This window comes from Oryctolagus cuniculus, chromosome 9, assembly GCF_051225735.1.
Source record: "Oryctolagus cuniculus isolate XC-2025 breed Fujian yellow rabbit chromosome 9, ASM5122573v1, whole genome shotgun sequence".
Taxonomy (NCBI): domain Eukaryota; kingdom Metazoa; phylum Chordata; class Mammalia; order Lagomorpha; family Leporidae; genus Oryctolagus; species Oryctolagus cuniculus.
The window spans coordinates 109,185,580-109,203,402 of record NC_142875.1 but is presented as its reverse complement, the minus strand read 5'-3'; the positions used below and the strand labels follow the sequence as shown (position 1 = coordinate 109,203,402).

Sequence of the window (17,823 nt, the reverse complement as noted above, 5' to 3'; positions counted from 1 at the left end):
TGCATGCTGATTATTTTATTGGCATATGGAAAATAGGGTTATGACATTGTTGTTCTAGTGTCTTGGATACTTGAGGGACATTATGTTCTTAATCACTTTCTGAAAGAAAGAAAAAAAAGAAGAAAGTTTATTGAAAGGACTTGAGTGGGCAAGAAGATCAAGCTCCATTACTGGTTTCTCTGAAATAAGAACATCTTTTCTGGTCATGTCTGTTAGTAGTTCTGTGTACTTTCTGTACTTGGAGGTCCCTTTCTTTCCCCAAATTGGGAAGTTTTCTGTAATTATTTCACTAAATAGTCCTTCTAATCCATTCTGTCTTTCCATTCTTTCAGGAATTCCTAAGACCTGTATGTTGGGTCATTTGATAGTATCCCATAAATCTCCAACACTGTTTTTAATTTTTCTACTTTCTTATTTTTGTTGGTCTGACTGAAAAATTTCCAAAGATTTGTCTTGTAGCTCAGATATTCTTTCTTGAGCCTCACCAAGTCTGTGGTTAACGCTTTCCACTGCATTTCTTTACTTGATCTATTGAATTCGTTATTGCTCATTTTTTCATTTTTAGTTCCCTTTAAAGTCTCAATATCATGGGAAAAATTTTCATTCATGTCATGCATGGATATCTTTAATTTATGGATTTGCTTCTCCTTGCTTCTGAGTAATCCTATAATTATGTTGGAGAACTTAACTAAAATGATGGCATCTTGCCACTGTATCTCAAAATAACTGAGTAGAAATCTTTAAAAGTAGGGTTGAGGACTATATAATTTCAACATCTTTCAAGTTCATTCATGGCGCACCATAGTTAGAGAAGCTTAGGCAGTAGGTCTTGATAGAGAATAAACTGGACTCTTACCTGTGATTGACTGTGGATTATTGTGGTGGTTGTCCTTGGGGAGGGCCTTGTGGTCTATTTCCTTGAAAACGTGATTGTGGACCCTCCTGCGGGCCTCCCTGCTGGGGTCCTCCCTGTGGGCCTCCCTGCTGGGGTCCTCCCTGTGGGCCTCCCTGTTGTGGTCCTCCCTGCTGGGGTCCTCCCTGTGGTCCTCGCTGCTGGGGTCCTCCCTGTGGGCCTCCCTGTGGGCCTCCCTGTTGTGGTCCTCCCTGCTGGGGTCCTCCCTGTGGGCCTCCCTGCTGGGGTCCTCCCTGTGGTCCTCCCTGCTGGGGTCCTCCCCGTGGGCCTCCCTGCTGGGGTCCTCCCTGTTGTGGTCCTCCCTGCTGGGGTCCACCCTGTGGTCCTCCCTGCTGGGGTCCTCCCTGTGGTCCTCTCTGTTGGGGTCCACCCTGTGGGCCTCCCTGTTGAGGTCCTCCCTGCTGGGGTCCTCCCTGCGGGCCTCCCTGTGGGCCTCCCTGTTGTGGTCCTCCCTGCTGGGGTCTACCCTGTGGTCCTCCCTGCTGGGGTCCTCTCCGTGGGCCTCCCTGCTGGGGTCCTCCCTGTGGGCCTCCCTGCTGGGGTCCTCCCTGTTGTGGTCCTCCCTGCTGGGGTCCACCTTGTGGGCCTCCTTGCTGGGGTCCTCCCTGTGGTCCTCTCTGTTGGGGTCCTCCCTGTGGGCCTCCCTGTTGTGGTCCTCCCTGCTGGGGTCCACCCTGTGGTCCTCCCTGCTGGGGTCCTCCCTGTGGTCCTCTCTGTTGGGGTCCACCCTGTGGGCCTCCCTGTTGAGGTCCTCCCTGCTGGGGTCCTCCCTGTGGGCCTCCCTGTGGTCCTCCCTGTTGTGGTCCTCCCTGCTGGGGTCTACCCTGTGGTCCTCCCTGCTGGGGTCCTCCCCGTGGGCCTCCCTGCTGGGGTCCTCCCTGTTGTGGTCCTCCCTGCTGGGGTCCACCTTGTGGGCCTCCTTGCTGGGGTCCTCCCTGTGGTCCTCTCTGTTGGGGTCCACCCTGTGGGCCTCCCTGTTGAGGTCCTCCCTGCTGGGGTCCTCCCTGTGGGCCTCCCTGTGGGCCTCCCTGTTGTGGTCCTCCCTGCTGGGGTCTACCCTGTGGTCTTCCCTGCTGAGGTCCTCCCTGTGGGCCTCCCTGCTGGGGTCCTCCCTGTTGTGGTCCTCCCTGCTGGGGTCCACCTTGTGGGCCTCCTTGTGGGGGTCCTCCTTGTGGGCCTCCCCTCTGGGGTCCTCCCTGTTGTGGTCCTCCCTGCTGGGGTCCTCGCTGTGGGCCTCCCTGCTGGGGTCCTCCCTGTGTGGCTCCCTGTTGGCGTCCTCCCTGTGGGCCTCCCTGTTGAGGTCCTCCCTGCTGGGGTCCACCTTGTGGGCCTCCTTGCTGGGGTCTTCCTTGTGGGCCTCCCCTCTGGGATCCTCCCTGTTGTGGTCCTCCCTGCTGGGGTCCACCCTGTGGTCCTCCCTGCTGGGGTCCTCGCTGTGGGCCTCCCTGTTGTGGTCCTCCCTGTGGGCCTCCCTGTTGTGGTCCTCCCTGCTGGGGACCTCCCTGTTGGGGTCCTCCCTGTGGGCCTCCCTGTTGGGATCCTCCCTGTTGTGTTCCTCCCTGTTGTCGTCCTCCCTGTGTGCCTCCCTGTGGTCCTCCCTGCTGGGGTCCTCTCTGTGGGCCTCCCTGTTGGGATCCTCCCTGTTGTGTTCCTCCCTGCTGAGATCCTCCCTGTTGGGATCTTCCCTGTTGTTGTCCTCCCTGTGGACCTCCCTGTTGGTTTCCTTGGCTAGTGTTGTTCTGTTGGCCTCCGTGTTGAGGTGGTCGCTGCTGGTTTCCAGGGCGAGGTGGGCGAGTAGAATTCTGCTGGCCCCCCTGTGGTGGGCCACCTTGGTTTCCAGGGAAAGGTGGGCGGGTCTGGTTATGTTGGCCTCCTGGGCCCGGTGGTTTGTTCTGATGACGAGTTTCTTGGCTATCATCATCACTTTGACTTGTTGCAGAGGTCTGGCCTAGGTTTCCATACTCTTCATGAGGCATCACAAGAATAGATGAGTTTAGTGACTGAGAGTCTCTATTGTTAGCTCCTAACCTGATCACATGTTACTTACTCTGTCAACCTGTCTCCTGCTGCGACATTCCCCCATCCACATTTCTTTCTTAAGTACTACTCCTATTAAAAATGTACTGATATTGTAGAGAGCTTCATTCTTTGTTCTTGTGAAAAGTGTTTTTGTTCTAATTTGACCTAAGAGGAGCTCTTGGATACCTTAGAATTGTACTAAGTATCTCCAAGTACAGGACGGTACAAATGTCTCTTAGGTTTTTATTTTTTATTGTGAGCTACTCTAAAAAGTTGCAAAGTTTGTCCATGTTTGAGCTCTTGAGCCCTGTGTTGAAAGTAATGTTAGTTTTTTTTTTTGTTTGTTTGTTTTTTTTTTTTTGTCCCAGACACATGTAGAGGAATACTGACAGAGTGCCGAGGCAGACAGCATGATGGACCACTCAGTTTACTGAATAATGTGTTAAGCTTTCATCAGCTATGGGATACCTCTGTCTGCCCAGTCACAGGGTAACAGGACTGATACATTTGTTTCTTTGTGTTTTTTTTTTTGGAATCCACTTAACTATAGAGGGAAACATTGAAGAAAAGGCAGCTATTTGAGGGACTTTGAGAAAAATGGAAGAATGAGAATTTGGACGGCTCCCATTAGTCTGCACATGTCAACAGTCATTTCTGGTCTGGGTGAACAGGCAAACAGCTGTTGCCACTGAATTCTGAAATCACTTGTATTCTATTATATGACCCAATTGTTTACAGTCCCCCGAGTCAATTTGAGGAAGTTTGGCTATATTTTTACCCCTTTGAACATTCATTATGCCGTATAAAATGTGATGATCAAAAGTTATCACAGATCTATTACTGGTGAAAAAAAGGGAAGAGAAAGTTCAATGGGGGATTCTTGAGTTTTTACCTGATGTGAGGATGGAATAGTCTTCATAGTCGACTTCTAGGAGGAGAAGCATAGGACAAAAGAAAGGTCAAGTCAGGATCCACCAAGGCTGGCAAGTGTTCTATGTGGAGCAGGGGCTCCTGGACATTCCTTAAGATTCCTCTGCAGCCCCTTTCTATAATGCTTTTGGAGAGGGAGAAGGTAGTGACAGGGCTGTTTCTTGGATGAGGATCAACCAGGACCTCAACATACAAAAGCCCACTTCTTCTTCCCTATGATCTGTCACCCATACTGCTAGTTTAGGGGAAATGCTGTGGGCTGTTCTTCTATCCTCTTTCTTCATTAAGGACTTTCCTTCTTTAACATTCTTTGTTGGTAGAGGAAATCAGGGGTTGCATTTCACAAGTGTCAAAGAGACGCTTCTCAGAGCAGCATGAAATAATCAGTTGGTGCAAAAAAATTCAGAATCCTGAGCCCTGATAATTTCGTTTATTGTGTGGAGAGATCCACATGTATCATCCTGTTCTCTGTTTTTGAAGTAGCTCTGTATGTTCTTAGTTCATCTGACAGCGTTCACTCTACAGCAAGTTGTTGATTGCTATAGTATCTCTGAGCCTGTTAGTCTCTGTATCAGTCTTATCAGTCTTGCTATATTCTTGTGAATCCTTCACAGCACTGTCAGGGAGACTTTGAACAAATGCAAAGCTTACTTTGTTGATCTGTGGTTGAAAGTCTGTAGTATGTTCCAGTTGTACTCTAACTTTCAAGGTTTTGGCATTCAATGAGAATGCAACATGTCCTAAGTTGTCATAAGAACTGCACAGTGCATTCTTCTTTTCATCCCCTACCCCTTTCTCTTAAGCCCTCTTTTTCTCTATAGGGTCTCCTATGCCCCAAGTAGTCACAGAGCCCTACTCTCCCCCGTTTTTTATGCATACCTCCATTTTCACTCTGAGTTGAGCTCAGGGCCAGCAGGACCACAGACAGCAGGATCAGCAGCATCGTGGAGGAGGCTCTGGAGCTGCTCCCAAGTCTGTGCTGGGAGACTCTGGGCAGCTCCCTTTATAAATAGGAGCAGAACAAGGGCACCTTTGAGGTCCACATTGGGTGCACCTCCCCTGTTGTAGCATTAGTCTGGCTGTGTTGACATCATGTCAACCGCATCCCTTACTTCTCTTTGGGACCAGCGCCCAGCAGGATAGTATTGGGTGGAGGGTGTTAGTGTGTTTTTCTGAAAGTTTCAGTGTGTGAGTTAAGGAAAGTTTTTGAAATAATGGTGTCCAAAACTTGGCACACATATCAAAATTGAATTTTGTTCATAATTTGATGTTCAGTCTGTTTTGTGAGGTTATAACTCTCATTTACAGTGTTCATGTGTGTGTATATATGTGAGTATTTGTGTGTTAGCTGTGATTGTCATCTAAAAGTGAAAATGCTAAATCTGTGACCATTATTACACCTGCAACTGCATCATCCATGGTTTATGTACTTTTGTATGACTATAGCCTACTTTTTTGATGATATGCAATAATTTTTGTTTGATATGGAAGTTGGTGAGAACAACTCTTTTGGGTCTACTTGGTGATGGTTGTCAACCCTCAGCCTACTCAGACCCACCAAAATGTCCCAAATTCTCTGCCTCTGGCTCTAATCAGGGAAATTCTGGTGTTGTGATATACAGGTAACCTAAAGCATTGTCTTATAATAAATGTCTTCTCTGCCTGAGCTATCTACAGTAGTCCAAAATGAATACACATTTCCTAGAATCAACCTTGCTATTTTTGTCTGTAAGACTTTTTCCAATCTCTTCCCTATATAGCATATTTCATGAGATTCAGTTTTGACCTTATTTTTTGTAGGAAATATTTTAAAACACTTCCACTAATAATTTAGTGATCACAATTATATACTTTATTAATGTTTTCTGACATATCCTCCAAAACCTCAATTATATATTTCTTTGTATTTTGCAGTCAATTTCTTCTTCTTTGTTTAAAAAAATATTTATTTATTTATTTTTAAGTCAGAGGTACAGAGAGGGAGTGATCAGGAGATAGAAGTTGTGCATCCTCTGGTTCACTCTCCAGATGGCAGCAACACCCATGGCTGAGCCAGGCTCAGTCTAAGAGCCAGAAGTCTCCTACGTGGGTAGCAGGGAGCCACATACTTGGACCATCCTCTGCTGCTTTTCCCAGGCACATTAGTAGGGAATCAGGTTGGAAGTGGAGCAGCCAGGACATGAACAAGCACCCATGTGGGATGCCAGCATTGCAGAACTTATCTGCTATGCCAGAATGCCAGCCCCCTCCATTCAATTTCTGAGCTTGTTTCTCACATTTTTTTTCCATGTAGACCAATTTCTCTACCATTTGCTGAAACTCTTCCTCCCAATTTTCCCTGTGAAACTTACTTTTTGATGTTTTAAGAATACATGTTTCCTATGTTTATTTTTCTATATTCTTGACTTTTCCCCCTTGCGTTTTAGATATTTCTCTCATTTGATATTGTAAATAGAAGTCTATTGTGTCATCATTCTCTTTCATTTTCATTTTTAAAAATTGACAGCAAGCTTTTGTATTTCTTAAAAGCCTTTTTGGGTACTGCCTGGCCTTTGAGCTACTGATTGTTCTGTGGTATGTCATGGTTGCTTTCTCATGCTTTTTGTGGAAGAGCTATGTGTGTCATTGTCAGCTGCTGCCATTTATCATTTTGGACCCAGTGTAGGTCTTTTCTTATTGTTCTGGGTTTGTGCAGATCCATGACAGGTAGGTAGGAGGTATGGCAGGGAGGGCCATATGTCTGGAAATCCTTTGATGAATGTGGTTGATTGGACCACCTTTAACCAGTATGAATGTCCTGTTGACCCAGTGAGGATGTATGGGTTCGGTGCTATGTACATATATGTCTTTATGGCTCATTCAGAAGGGGAGCAGATAATATAATAGGAAGGCTTTCTAATAAAATGGAGTTTGAGGCAGACGACTTTGTCCTTGTAAGGGAACAACGTACAGGTATGTTCCCTGACATAATTATGGTTGTATTTGAAGGAGCAATCTATTAGCAGTTGGAAATTGTTCTCTAACTCTGTAGGAAATGGAACAGTTTAATCTGGACTTCTTGGCTTTACAAAAGGCAGAGGGAAATTTCATTAGCCTGTTAGCTTCCTCTCTGTATTGTGATGACTGTCACTGTTGTCTGCAAACACATTAAGCAGGGAAACTGGGGATGAGTTTATTTGATGAGGTGGTTGATGGTCAACCTTCAAGAGGAAAGGAAGGTCAGAGCATGGAGCAGAGTGGAGAGCCAGGCAGACCTGCTCACACTTGATGGGTTGGCTGCACACGTAGCAGCCATGGTAGATGGCAACCTTGACCTTAGCTTATTGGTCCCTGGAACAGAACAGGTGCTTCTTCCAAATATCACTCAGCTCAGCTCCTTTTCCTAACCTGCTCCAATGCTAGAAGTAAAACACAGAGATTAATGTGTCATTAAAGAATGAATACTAGCTAAGAACTTCACCAGACACAACCAAAACAGAGAGTACGGAAGAACCAAAAGGTTAGAATATCATGTAGGATGGGTGGGGTTAAGGCAATGAGCAGTACTGTAGCCGGTGGCCTAAGCATCTTTCGGTGACTTAAGTCCTCAAAATATGTACTTCCTTATGATTGTGTGTTTTTAACATGACATGTCCTGGATAAATTCCTTGAATTCCCTATCCTAAATTCTGTTTTCCCTTGTGTTCTTTTTTTTCTGATTAAGTTTAAAAAAATTTTAAGGTATACAAGCTACATGAATTTCATATATATAAATTTAGTAACCTAGTGATTCTTCCCACCCAACCCTCCTTCCTGCCCTCATCTATCCTTCATCCTCCTCCCTCTCCTATTCCCATTCTTATTTTTTTTTTTTACCAAGATCTATTTTCAGTTAACTTTATACTCGTAAGATTAACCCTACACTAAGTAAAGAGTTCAACAAATAGTATGAAGAAAACAAAACTGCTCCTTAACAGTAGAGACAAGGGCTATAAACAATCATCACATCTCAGAGTGTCAATTTCACTCCTACAGATTACTTTTTAGGTACTCTATTAGTTCTCGGAGATCAGTGAGAACATATGGTATTTGTCTTTTTTGTACTACCTTATTTCACTAAGTATAATGGAAGTATAACTTGCTCCATTTTGTTGCAAACGACAGGGTTTCATTTATTTTTTTACCATTGTGTAGTATTTCATATATGTGGTATATATACCATAATTTCTTTATCCAGTCATCAGTTGATGGACATCTGGATTGATTCCATATCTTAGCTGTTGTGAATTGAGTTGCAGTAAACATGGGGGTACAGATCACTCTTTCATACGCTGATTTCTTTTCCTTTGGATACATTCCCTGGGGTGGAATGGCTGGATTCCTTTGTATTCTTGATCTGATTGTCATAATAAATCATGTTAGACTGGGCAACTTGAACAATAGGAATTTATTTCAGAACCTCTGGAGGCTAGCAGAAGTTTTAAGATGAAGTCATCAGGAGGTGCAGTTTCTGATGAAGTCTTTCTCCTCGCTTTCCAGATGGTTGCCTTCTTACTCTGTCCTCCTGTGAGGATTCTGCTGCACATGTTTATCCCCAGTGTCTGTGTGTTCAAATGACCTTTACCTATAATGAACCATGTAGTTTGCTTCATGTTCTCCTTAAGAGCCTCATTTTAAATCAATCTCCTCGATACAGGCCCTGTTTCCTAAGGAAGTCATATTTTGAGTTGCTGCATGTCTAGGGTTGAACGTAGGAGTTTGAGGAAGTTGTGCTTTAACCCATCAAAACTTTTCATCTTTTCTCAGTTAGTGACAATTCTTCCACCCACTTGTTCAGAGATTGAAGTCACTTTTCACTGCTCCCTCCCCGAAACCACTGCTCCTTGGCAAATCCAATTGACTTCAACTTGAAGTGTATCCCGGATATGACCACTAGCATAATCTCTACTGCAAGGATGAGATTCAGAGTATGACTGTCTTTCCTAGAGCACTTGAACAGCTTCCCAGCTGGTTCATAGACCTGAGCACTCTTCAAGAAAGGAGGACACAAGTGGCTCTTGAGGGAGCTGTGGCATGCAGTTTGGGTCTGCCACAAATGCAGTGGGGACACCCTATGGGATGTTAAGTGAGAAAATGTGTGATTTAATTTCTACTTTTTAAAGATCATTCTGGCTGTTGTGAAGAGAACTGCTAAGGGATGTGATAGAGGCAGGAAAGTTATCCAGTGTAGCAGGGAAACTGCTTTGAGGGAGAGAACAGGGAAAAGTAACTCTCTGTTTCTGGGGTGTGAGAAGCAGCTTTGAATATCTCCAAACTGTGTTAGTGTGTGCGGGCCTGCTGCACCAATCGAACAGAACCTGAAGGAGGGAGTGGGAATGAAAAGAGGGACAAGGGTGCAGAGAATGGAGCTGAGACAAAGGGCTGATCAAGGCTCATTTATTCCTGTGCCTCAGCGATATTTATACATAACCAGCTCAGCTCAAAGAAGCACAAAAAATAACAACATATGCAAGCAGCTTATTGGGCCTCCTGTAACACAGATAATTTTAACAGAATGTTCTTGATCCACATGCTCCTTCAACATGGGAGTGCGTGACTTTCTTATCCCAGGAATTCCACAAGCTGAGATTGGCCTTGACTTGTCCATAGGCTGCCTACATTAGTGGTTATCCTGCCATTGTGATGGATAGCATCTGGCTTTCTTCTATAGAGACTGATCTCCTAATCAAACATTCCCGTGGCCCTGTGGTAGGTACTTTCTCCTAAACAGCTTTTTCATTCCTTATACCTGACAGGGTTGAGAATTTCCCACATCTTTAATTTCTGCTTCTCTTTTCATGATAAATTCTGCGATTTGTCTCTCCTTCCATTTTACTATAAGAAGTCAAGATAAGCCATGCTGCTTTTCCACTGCTTTGCTGAGATGTTTCAACCACTAGACAGCCTAGTCAATCACTCTTAACTTCTACTCTCCGTGAAAACTTAGCACAGGAGCACAATTCAACCAAATTTAGCTAAGAAGCAGCTTTGTAACAAAGAAGGCCTTTACTCAAGCTTCCAATAACATGTCCCTCATTCTTTCCCCCTGAGACTGCATCAGAATGGCCTTTCCTGTTCCTCTGCTTACGGACACACTTCTCCAGGCCCTGAAGTGATCTTCAAGTCCGCTGAAGCTACAACTGCAGATTTGTTCTTTTTCTGAGTCCTCATGAGAATCCCTGCTTGTGCTCTTGAATGACAGTTTGACTTTTTAGCCTTTACTTCCAAACTCTTCCAACCTCCATCCTTGTCCAAGTTCCAAGCTGCTTCTACATTCTAGCTTTTTATTTCAAGAACATCACGTTTCATGGTATCAATTTTTTTTATCAGTTAAGGCTGAAAAAATCACACACTTTAGCTCTAGTAATTTTTGAAAAATTTAGTTATTTGAAATGCAGAGTAACAGTGACAGAGATAGAGATAGAGAGAGAGAGAGAGAGAAAGAGAAATATATCTGCTGATTCACTCTCTCAAACATCTTCCGCAGTTAGGCTTGAGTCAGACTGAAGCCAGGAACCTGGAATTCCATCAATGTCTGTGGATGTCAGTGGCCCAGGTATTTGGGCCATCATGTGTTGCCTTTATAGGCTCATTAGTAGGGAGCTAGATTGGAAGCAGAGAAGCTGTGGTGGGACTCGAACTGGCATTGCAGTATGGAATTCTGACAGTTGCAAATGGCAGCTTAACCTGCTATACGAACATGCTGGCCACTCCAGTAATTTTTTTAGTGTTAGAAATTTTTTTCTCACTTTTCTAGGGCCTAAAGAATCAGAGATCAAGCTACTGGCTGACTCAGAGTCTGGTGAGAGAATGTTTCTCAACTTTTCTGGCATCATCATTTAGGGAATTGTAGGGCTGAGTAGGGGAAATGCTGAACTCACTCACATTGAGGAAGAGATGGAAGGGCCAGGCATCTTACCAAAGCCTTTTTTTTTTTTTTCTATTTTTTATTTTTGACAGGCAGAGTGGACAGTGAGAGAGAGAGACAGAGAGAGAAAGGTCTTCCTTTGCCGTTGGTTCACCCTCCAATGGCCGCCGCTGCAGCCGGCGCACCGCGCTGATCCGATGGCAGGAGCCAGGAGCCAGGTGCTTTTCCTGGTCTCCCATGGGGTGCAGGGCCCAAGCACCTGGGCCATCCTCCACTGCACTCCCTGGCCATAGCAGAGAGCTGGCCTGGAAGAGGGGCAACGGGGACAGAATCCGGCGCCCCAACCGGGACTAGAACCCGGTGTGCCGGCGCCGCAAGGTGGAGGATTAGCCTATTGAGCCACGGCGCCGGCCACCAAAGCCTTTTATAAACTCAAGAACTCCATTCACAATGGTGGAGCCATTGGCTCCCTGAAGGTGGGGACTGTGGTTTTGTATTCACACCTGAATTTTTAATTTGCAGTAAGATTCCTGGCATAGACAAGGCACTTACTAAATTTCTTATTTAACAAATGGGATGGATATTGTGTTACAGTGGTTAGGGTGCCACTTAGGATCCCTACGTGCCATATTGGAGTGCTGGGGTTCAAGTTCCAGCTCTACTTCTGGTCCAGCTTCCTGCTAGTGCTTGGCCTAGGAGGGGGTGGGTGATGGCTCAAGGTTTTGCAGCCTTGCTGCCTACTTGGCAAATCCAGATGAAGTTACTGACTCTTGACCCAACCATGGCTGCCTTTCTAATAAATAAATAAATCAAACTTTTACTAATTTAACAAATGAAAGAAATAATGAGTGTAGCGAGAATATAATTACAATGTAAACAAATAATGTACAGTATCGTGTAACAAGAGGAATAGAATATCGCACTTGGGGCAGATTGGAAACACTGTCATCACTGCTGAGAAGCAAGGTAAGAGAAGACTGGGCAATGTCCAGTGATTGAAGTCTTTGGTGACCCCAGGGTCTAGTGAGCTGTTTAAATGGAATGACAGTGTCAGTATTCTTGACTTATAAGCTTTGACAAGACTTGGTTTTATTCCTTAGCATATTGGATAGACTGCTTGTGGCCTAGTGGTATGCCAATCATGAATCACTGGATGCCCACATAATTTCTTTAAAATTTTAATCTCTCTTAGTTTATTCTTGAACACACACACACACACACACACACACACACACCAGCGGAAAGAACAGGATCTGTAGGAGAATCTTCTGAACACTAGGAACACCCAGCAAATGGGCGTGGGCAGTTCCCATGCAAAGCTCTCTCTGCTCACTACTTCATGCTCTTCTTTGGGGATCATCCCTGATAAGTCTGTGTCAGACATGATTCCCCTAACTTGTGCTGGGGTCCCCAATTTGTTTGAGCACTTTCAGTTCTTCCTAGGTCCAGAAGTCAGGCTGTTTTTTGAATCAAGTGTTATAACAGAAAATGAACTAAGTCCAGTAAAGGGACTTGTCAGAAAAGTTCCAGGAAGAAAGGTTAACAATGAGTTCATAAAAATCCAAGGAGTCTGGAATTCTTTGATTGCAGAAACTCTTATTTCTCTACGCCCCCCTTCATCCTTCCTTCCTTCCTTCCCTCCCTCCCTTTCTTTGTTCCTTCTTTCCTTGCATTTTAAGATTTATTTATTTATTTTAAAGATTTATTTTTTATTAATGTGAAAGGGAGAGGAGGGTGGGGAGAGGAGGACCGGGCCAGGCTGAAGCTGTGGACTATCTTCTGCTGCTTTCCCAGGCACATTAGCACATTGGGAGCTGGATGGAAAGTGGAGCTGGAAGGGAAGTGGTGCAATTAGGTCTCTAAGCAGCACCCACATCGGCTGTGTTGTCGCACAACACCGTCCCCCAACACTGGCCCCTATTTATTTATTTTTAAAGGCAGAGTTACAAAGGGGGGGGGAGGGGGACAGAGGTAGGGAGGGAGGGAGGGAGAGAGAGAGAGAGAGAGAGAGAGAGAGAAACAGACTTCCATCTCTTCTATCTGCTGGTTTACTTCCCAAATGGCTGCAATGGCCAGGGCTAGGCCAGGCTGAAATGAGGAACCAGGAGCTTTCTCTGGGTTTCCTAAATTGGTTGCAGGAGCTGAAGTACCTGGGCCATCTTCTTGCTGCTTTCTCCAGGCACATTAGCAGGGAGCTGGGTCGGAAGTGGAGCACCTGATACATGAGCTGTTGCCATATGGGATGCTGGCATTGCAGATGGTGACTTAACCTGCAATGTTGCAACGCCAGTCAGTCCTGGAAACTTTCCTTTTCTAAACAAAGGGATAAATTTAGCAAAAGGAAGTTAGAATTTTGTGGCCATGGTGAGGAAGATGCCACCTAACCAAAACTGGCACCTGTAGATTGTATTAGTAAATAAAAGGGGAAGTATGAACATTTCAGAAAAATGGAATGTATTTTTAATTGATATACACATATTTCTTAAGGTTATTTTTATGTACAAGTTTTGAACAGTGTACATTTTACATGGGTTACTTGTGCAAAGTTAGATTTAGAAAAGCAATAAATGCATAAAAGATAACAATGGAACATCAGACAAAAGATTTACAAGCCTTGTCGCACACTGCTACTTAAAGGTACTATATCTAAAAGTGTAAATATTGAAACAAAGATTGCTGACATTGGCTTTAAGTTTGTCATCACGTTGAAAAGGAGGAAGAAACTAAATCATGCAACAGTAACTCAGAATTTGAGTGGAAAATACTTTGCCACAGATATGCTTCCTTCTTTGAATTATGTCAAACTAAACAACAAAAAGATGGAGGATTGTAAGTTTATCTAGGGCAACTGCACTCCTTTAGAAAGACTAAAGGATCTCCAACTTTTCCCTAGCTCCAAAATTGATGGGTTTCCATTCCTCTGCTCCCACACCTCTTTAAAAGCAAAACCCTAGAAAACCGGTGTTCTGAAACTTAGCATGGATGTAGCTAACCACTGTCTTGCAAGGAGAGGATGTGTCAGGTACTACAATGGCTGTAGTACTTTGGCTGCATCCTTCAGCATTCTCCCTACCAGGAAACATCATCTTATAATTCATAAGATTGTATCGGAATTTTTGGCCTCCATTCCCCTTTCAAAACTAATGTTTTTTTTTTTTTTTTTTTTCAAAACAAATGTTTGGATGGCTTATTTCCTTGCTCTCTAGGCCACAGTCTAAACACTTTTAAACCCAATACAAGTGAAGGACCAGCCAGGATGAAACAGCTCAGCCATCACTTTGTTTAGAGTAGTATCTTCATCATAAAGCTATGCATAAGAAACCACTTGTTAACAATTCATCTAAAAACCTTACTGCAAAGTACAGTAACAAATAATTGCCAAAGACTGGAAATGAGATACAACAGAAAAGGAATTAAGCATTAGTAATTGTTGCAAGTAACCCAAGTACAGTACATTTGATGTCACAGAGGGTGTTGCCTGGTGTTCAAGGAGAGGGGAGGAGGGCTAGGAACAGTTCAGCAAGGGAAGATGGAAACAGCACAGCAGCTTTTTGCTTTAATAAAGTAAATTAATGACAACGAGGAATAAGAAGGTGACAAATACATCAATATATTTTTTTTGTTGTGGTTACTTTCTTTTGCTCCCTCTGGGGTCAACAATCCCACCAGCTCTGTTCTACTATGGCAGAAACACGTTTTTCATATTCCCGCTTGTTCTCCTGGTACAGCTGAGCAGCCTGGCTGTTTGCTGGACTATTGGGATTTGGTTCATCCAATAGAGACTGTATGGATGTTAAAATGGAAGATACATCGTAGGTCGGACTCCAGCGGTTCTGAAGTATGTCTAGACATATACTACCATGTGCATAGACATTTGGATGAAACATCTTAGAGACAAATCTAACTGTGGGTGGCTTGTTTGGGTATTCTTCAGTGAATTCTATTGTAAGTTTGAATGTTCCATCCTCAAATGGGGTCCCCTCAGGCCCCAAAATGACCTCATTCCAAACCATTATGTTGTTCTCAGACGGAGCCCCGCAGACTGCAGCTGGAGGATCCTCCTGCAACCTTCAGAGAGACAGACAGGAGCCCCCAGCATCAGCCACTGGCGCTGGCTGCCGGCTGTGGGCCCCCTTCCCTGATATACACAGATTTCTAACCTACTAAATGAAAACTCTAAGATTTACTTCTTTCTATAGATATTCAAATGTATGCTATTTAGGTGAGATATCATTCAACTATGGGTGGTATTGATAAAATTAATTTATAAGAGTCATATTCGGTGGGATTGAAGATTACTTATGTGAATTAAATAGTCTCTCCAGGATGTTTAAAATTGATCCAAAGCCTTTTCAGGTTCATATGACTTGGGTAAATTTTGGGTAAATTTAAGTCACTCAATGTTTTTGGTTTAATGAAAGAAGATTTAACTACCGAGTTTTTGATTTTAAGTATGATATTAGCAGACTATTTTTATTCTTCCTGGCATTTCACAGCCCTAATGAATTCTAAGTTTTAGAATGATGAGTTCCACATAAGAACAAATGTGTGGGCCGGCGCCGCGGTTCACTAGGCTAATCCTCCGCCTAGCGGCGCCGGCATACCGGGTTCTAGTCCCGGTCGGGGCGCCGGATTCTGTCCCGGTTGCCCCTCTTCCAGGCCAGCTCTCTGCTGTGGCCCGGGAGTGCAGTGGAGGATGGCCCAGGTGCTTGGGCCCTGCACCCCATGGGAGACCAGGAAAAGCACCTGGCTCCTGGCTCCTGCCATCGGATCAGCGCGGTGCGCCGGCCGCATCGCGCTGGCCGCGGCGGCCATTGGAGGGTGAACCAACGGCAAAGGAAGACCTTTCTCTCTGTCTCTCTCTCTCACTGTCCACTCTGCCTGTCAAAAAAAAAAAAAAAAAAAAAAAAAAAAAAAAGATAAAAAAAAAAAAAGATAAAAAAAAAAAAAGAACAAATGTGTGAATGGAAAAAAAGAGATAGAAATTCCACATGAAAGATGTCTTTCCAGAATTATAAAATATTACGTTCTTGTTCTCACAGAGGTGATAGTAAGGGAGATCTCTTCAAACAGAATTTGATTCTCAAACAAAACAAGGGTTGTATTTTGAATAACTTTACTTCAGAATAGTTTTAAATGTATAAAGCAAAATATGCGAGATGGTAATACAGAGTTTCTATGTACACCTCACCTCATATCCCCTATTATGACCATCTCATAGTATTATATTTTACACAATTAATGAATCACACCTAATTTCCCCAATTTTTTAAATTCAAACTCTTTTTGTCTCCCCTGTCTTTAGCATTTTCAAAAGTCTCACTATGATGATGACTGCCTAACATGTACTTGCTGGAGAAATATTTAACAAGGAAATAACTTCAGAGGGCTGTTCACTGTAATATCATGAAGTGTTCATGAGTAATTCAAGCAAAATGAAGTATAAATAGTTGAATAATGTTGAAGAAGGAAGAAAGTTTAAAATGAACTTTCCAGTCATCATTATCTTGTATATATCATCTGCTAAAATGTTTGCAGCCTCTCTTAGATCTGTACCTTTTGAGTTTTGCTAATTTGTTAAATAACCCATATTTAACCAATATCTAGGTAATATAATATATAATAATAGCAATATATAAATTCATACAAAAATGGCTACTAAACTCACATTTGTCCACTTTTGACTTCTTTTTTTAACTTTTATATATAAATATAAATTTCCAAAGTACAACTTTTGGATTATAGTGGCTTTTTCCCCCCATAACCTCCCTCCCACCTGCAGCCATCCCATCTCCCATCCCATCCACTTCAAGATTCATTTTCAATTATCCTTATATACAGAACATCAACTTAGTGTATACTAAGTAAAGATTTCAACACTTTGCACCCACACAGAAACACAAAGTATAAAGTTCTGTTTGAGTACTAGTTATATCGATAATTCACATAGTACAACACATTAAGGACCGAGATCCTACATGGTGAGTAAGTGCACATTGACTCATGTTGTTGATTTAACAATTGACACTCTTGTTTATGGCATCAGTAATCATCCGAGGCTCTTGTCATGAGCTGCCAAGGCTATGGAAGCCTCTTGAGTTCGCCAACTCCGATCTTACTTAGACAGGGCCATAGTCAAAGTGCAAGTTCTCTCCTCCCTTCAGAAAAAGGTACCTCCTTCTTTGAAGGCCCGTTCTTTCCGCTGGGATCTCACTCACAGAGATCTTTCATTAGGCCATTTTTTTTTTTTTTCCAGAGTATCTTGGCTTTCTATGCCTGAAATACTCTCATGGGCTTTTTAGCCAGATCCGAATGCCTTAAGAGCTGATTCTGAGGCCAGAGTGCTGTTTAGGACATCTGCACTTTTGGCTTCTTAATTACAGAAGAATGCAAGACTTTTCTATAGCAACAACATGTCCTGTGTCAAATTAAAGAGATTGTACAAAACATCCCATGCTTCTAACAGTTAAATTTCCTAAGAATTAATTATTCTAATTAATATCTAGTTCTGAAAAGTAGAAGTAGCCATGGAACCAGTTCTGTAAATGAAAAACTTAAGGTATGTTTTTGCTAAGTAAAGTCATGATGTGTATGTTTCATTAAGAAAAAATTAATTTTCATTCTAACAGAAGGATTGGTTGTTTCACAATGAGAAAGAGGAAAAATATATAACAAAATCTAAATAGATTCAAGAAAATTATAGAAGAATTTTCTTTTTTTAAAGCTTAAATGCATTTTTTTAAAAAATTGTGACTGCCATTACCACACATAGAAAACTGATGACGTTGGCCATCACTAGAAAGTAACCATGAAAACAAAGCAATGCTAGTAGATTCTAGCTAGATTTTGTTGCTTGCCACAGTGTCAAGTCTAATGTATCCTTCCCTTTTATTGAAAAGAAAGATGGGAAAGTGCTAGGGAGATACAAATAGGACTTTTTTCACTTATTTTAAAAGACTGAGAGTTAATTGAAAAGGTTAACTATTCCTAAGTAGCACACTATTTTTTTTATCTTTTATTTAATGAATATAAATTTCCAAAGTATGACTCATGTATTACAATGGCTTCCCCCCCG

At 43.1% G+C, this 17,823-nt stretch overlaps 1 protein-coding gene and 1 pseudogene across 1 annotated transcript; both read right to left on the bottom strand.

The window, feature by feature from the left end:
- Positions 1–4,835, bottom strand: LOC138843657 (uncharacterized). The gene is made up of 4 exons (XM_089304590.1): positions 4,742–4,835; positions 3,825–3,860; positions 857–2,876; positions 1–99 (listed from the first exon to the last, which is right to left on the bottom strand). The coding sequence occupies exons 3-4, from the start codon at positions 2,832–2,834 to the stop codon at positions 89–91; spliced, it is 1,989 nt and encodes a 662-aa protein (XP_089160716.1). The 5' UTR covers positions 2,835–2,876; positions 3,825–3,860; positions 4,742–4,835; the 3' UTR covers positions 1–88.
- Positions 4,836–14,395: 9,560 nt separating this feature from the next.
- LOC138843714 (ubiquitin-conjugating enzyme E2 A pseudogene) lies at positions 14,396–14,776 on the bottom strand (annotated as a pseudogene).
- Positions 14,777–17,823: the final 3,047 nt, after the last annotated feature.

Bases quoted from the DNA above. Each gene is read 5' to 3' on its own strand.
- LOC138843657 (XM_089304590.1), bottom strand. From the start codon at position 2,834: ATGATGATAGCCAAGAAACTCGTCATCAGAACAAACCACCGGGCCCAG.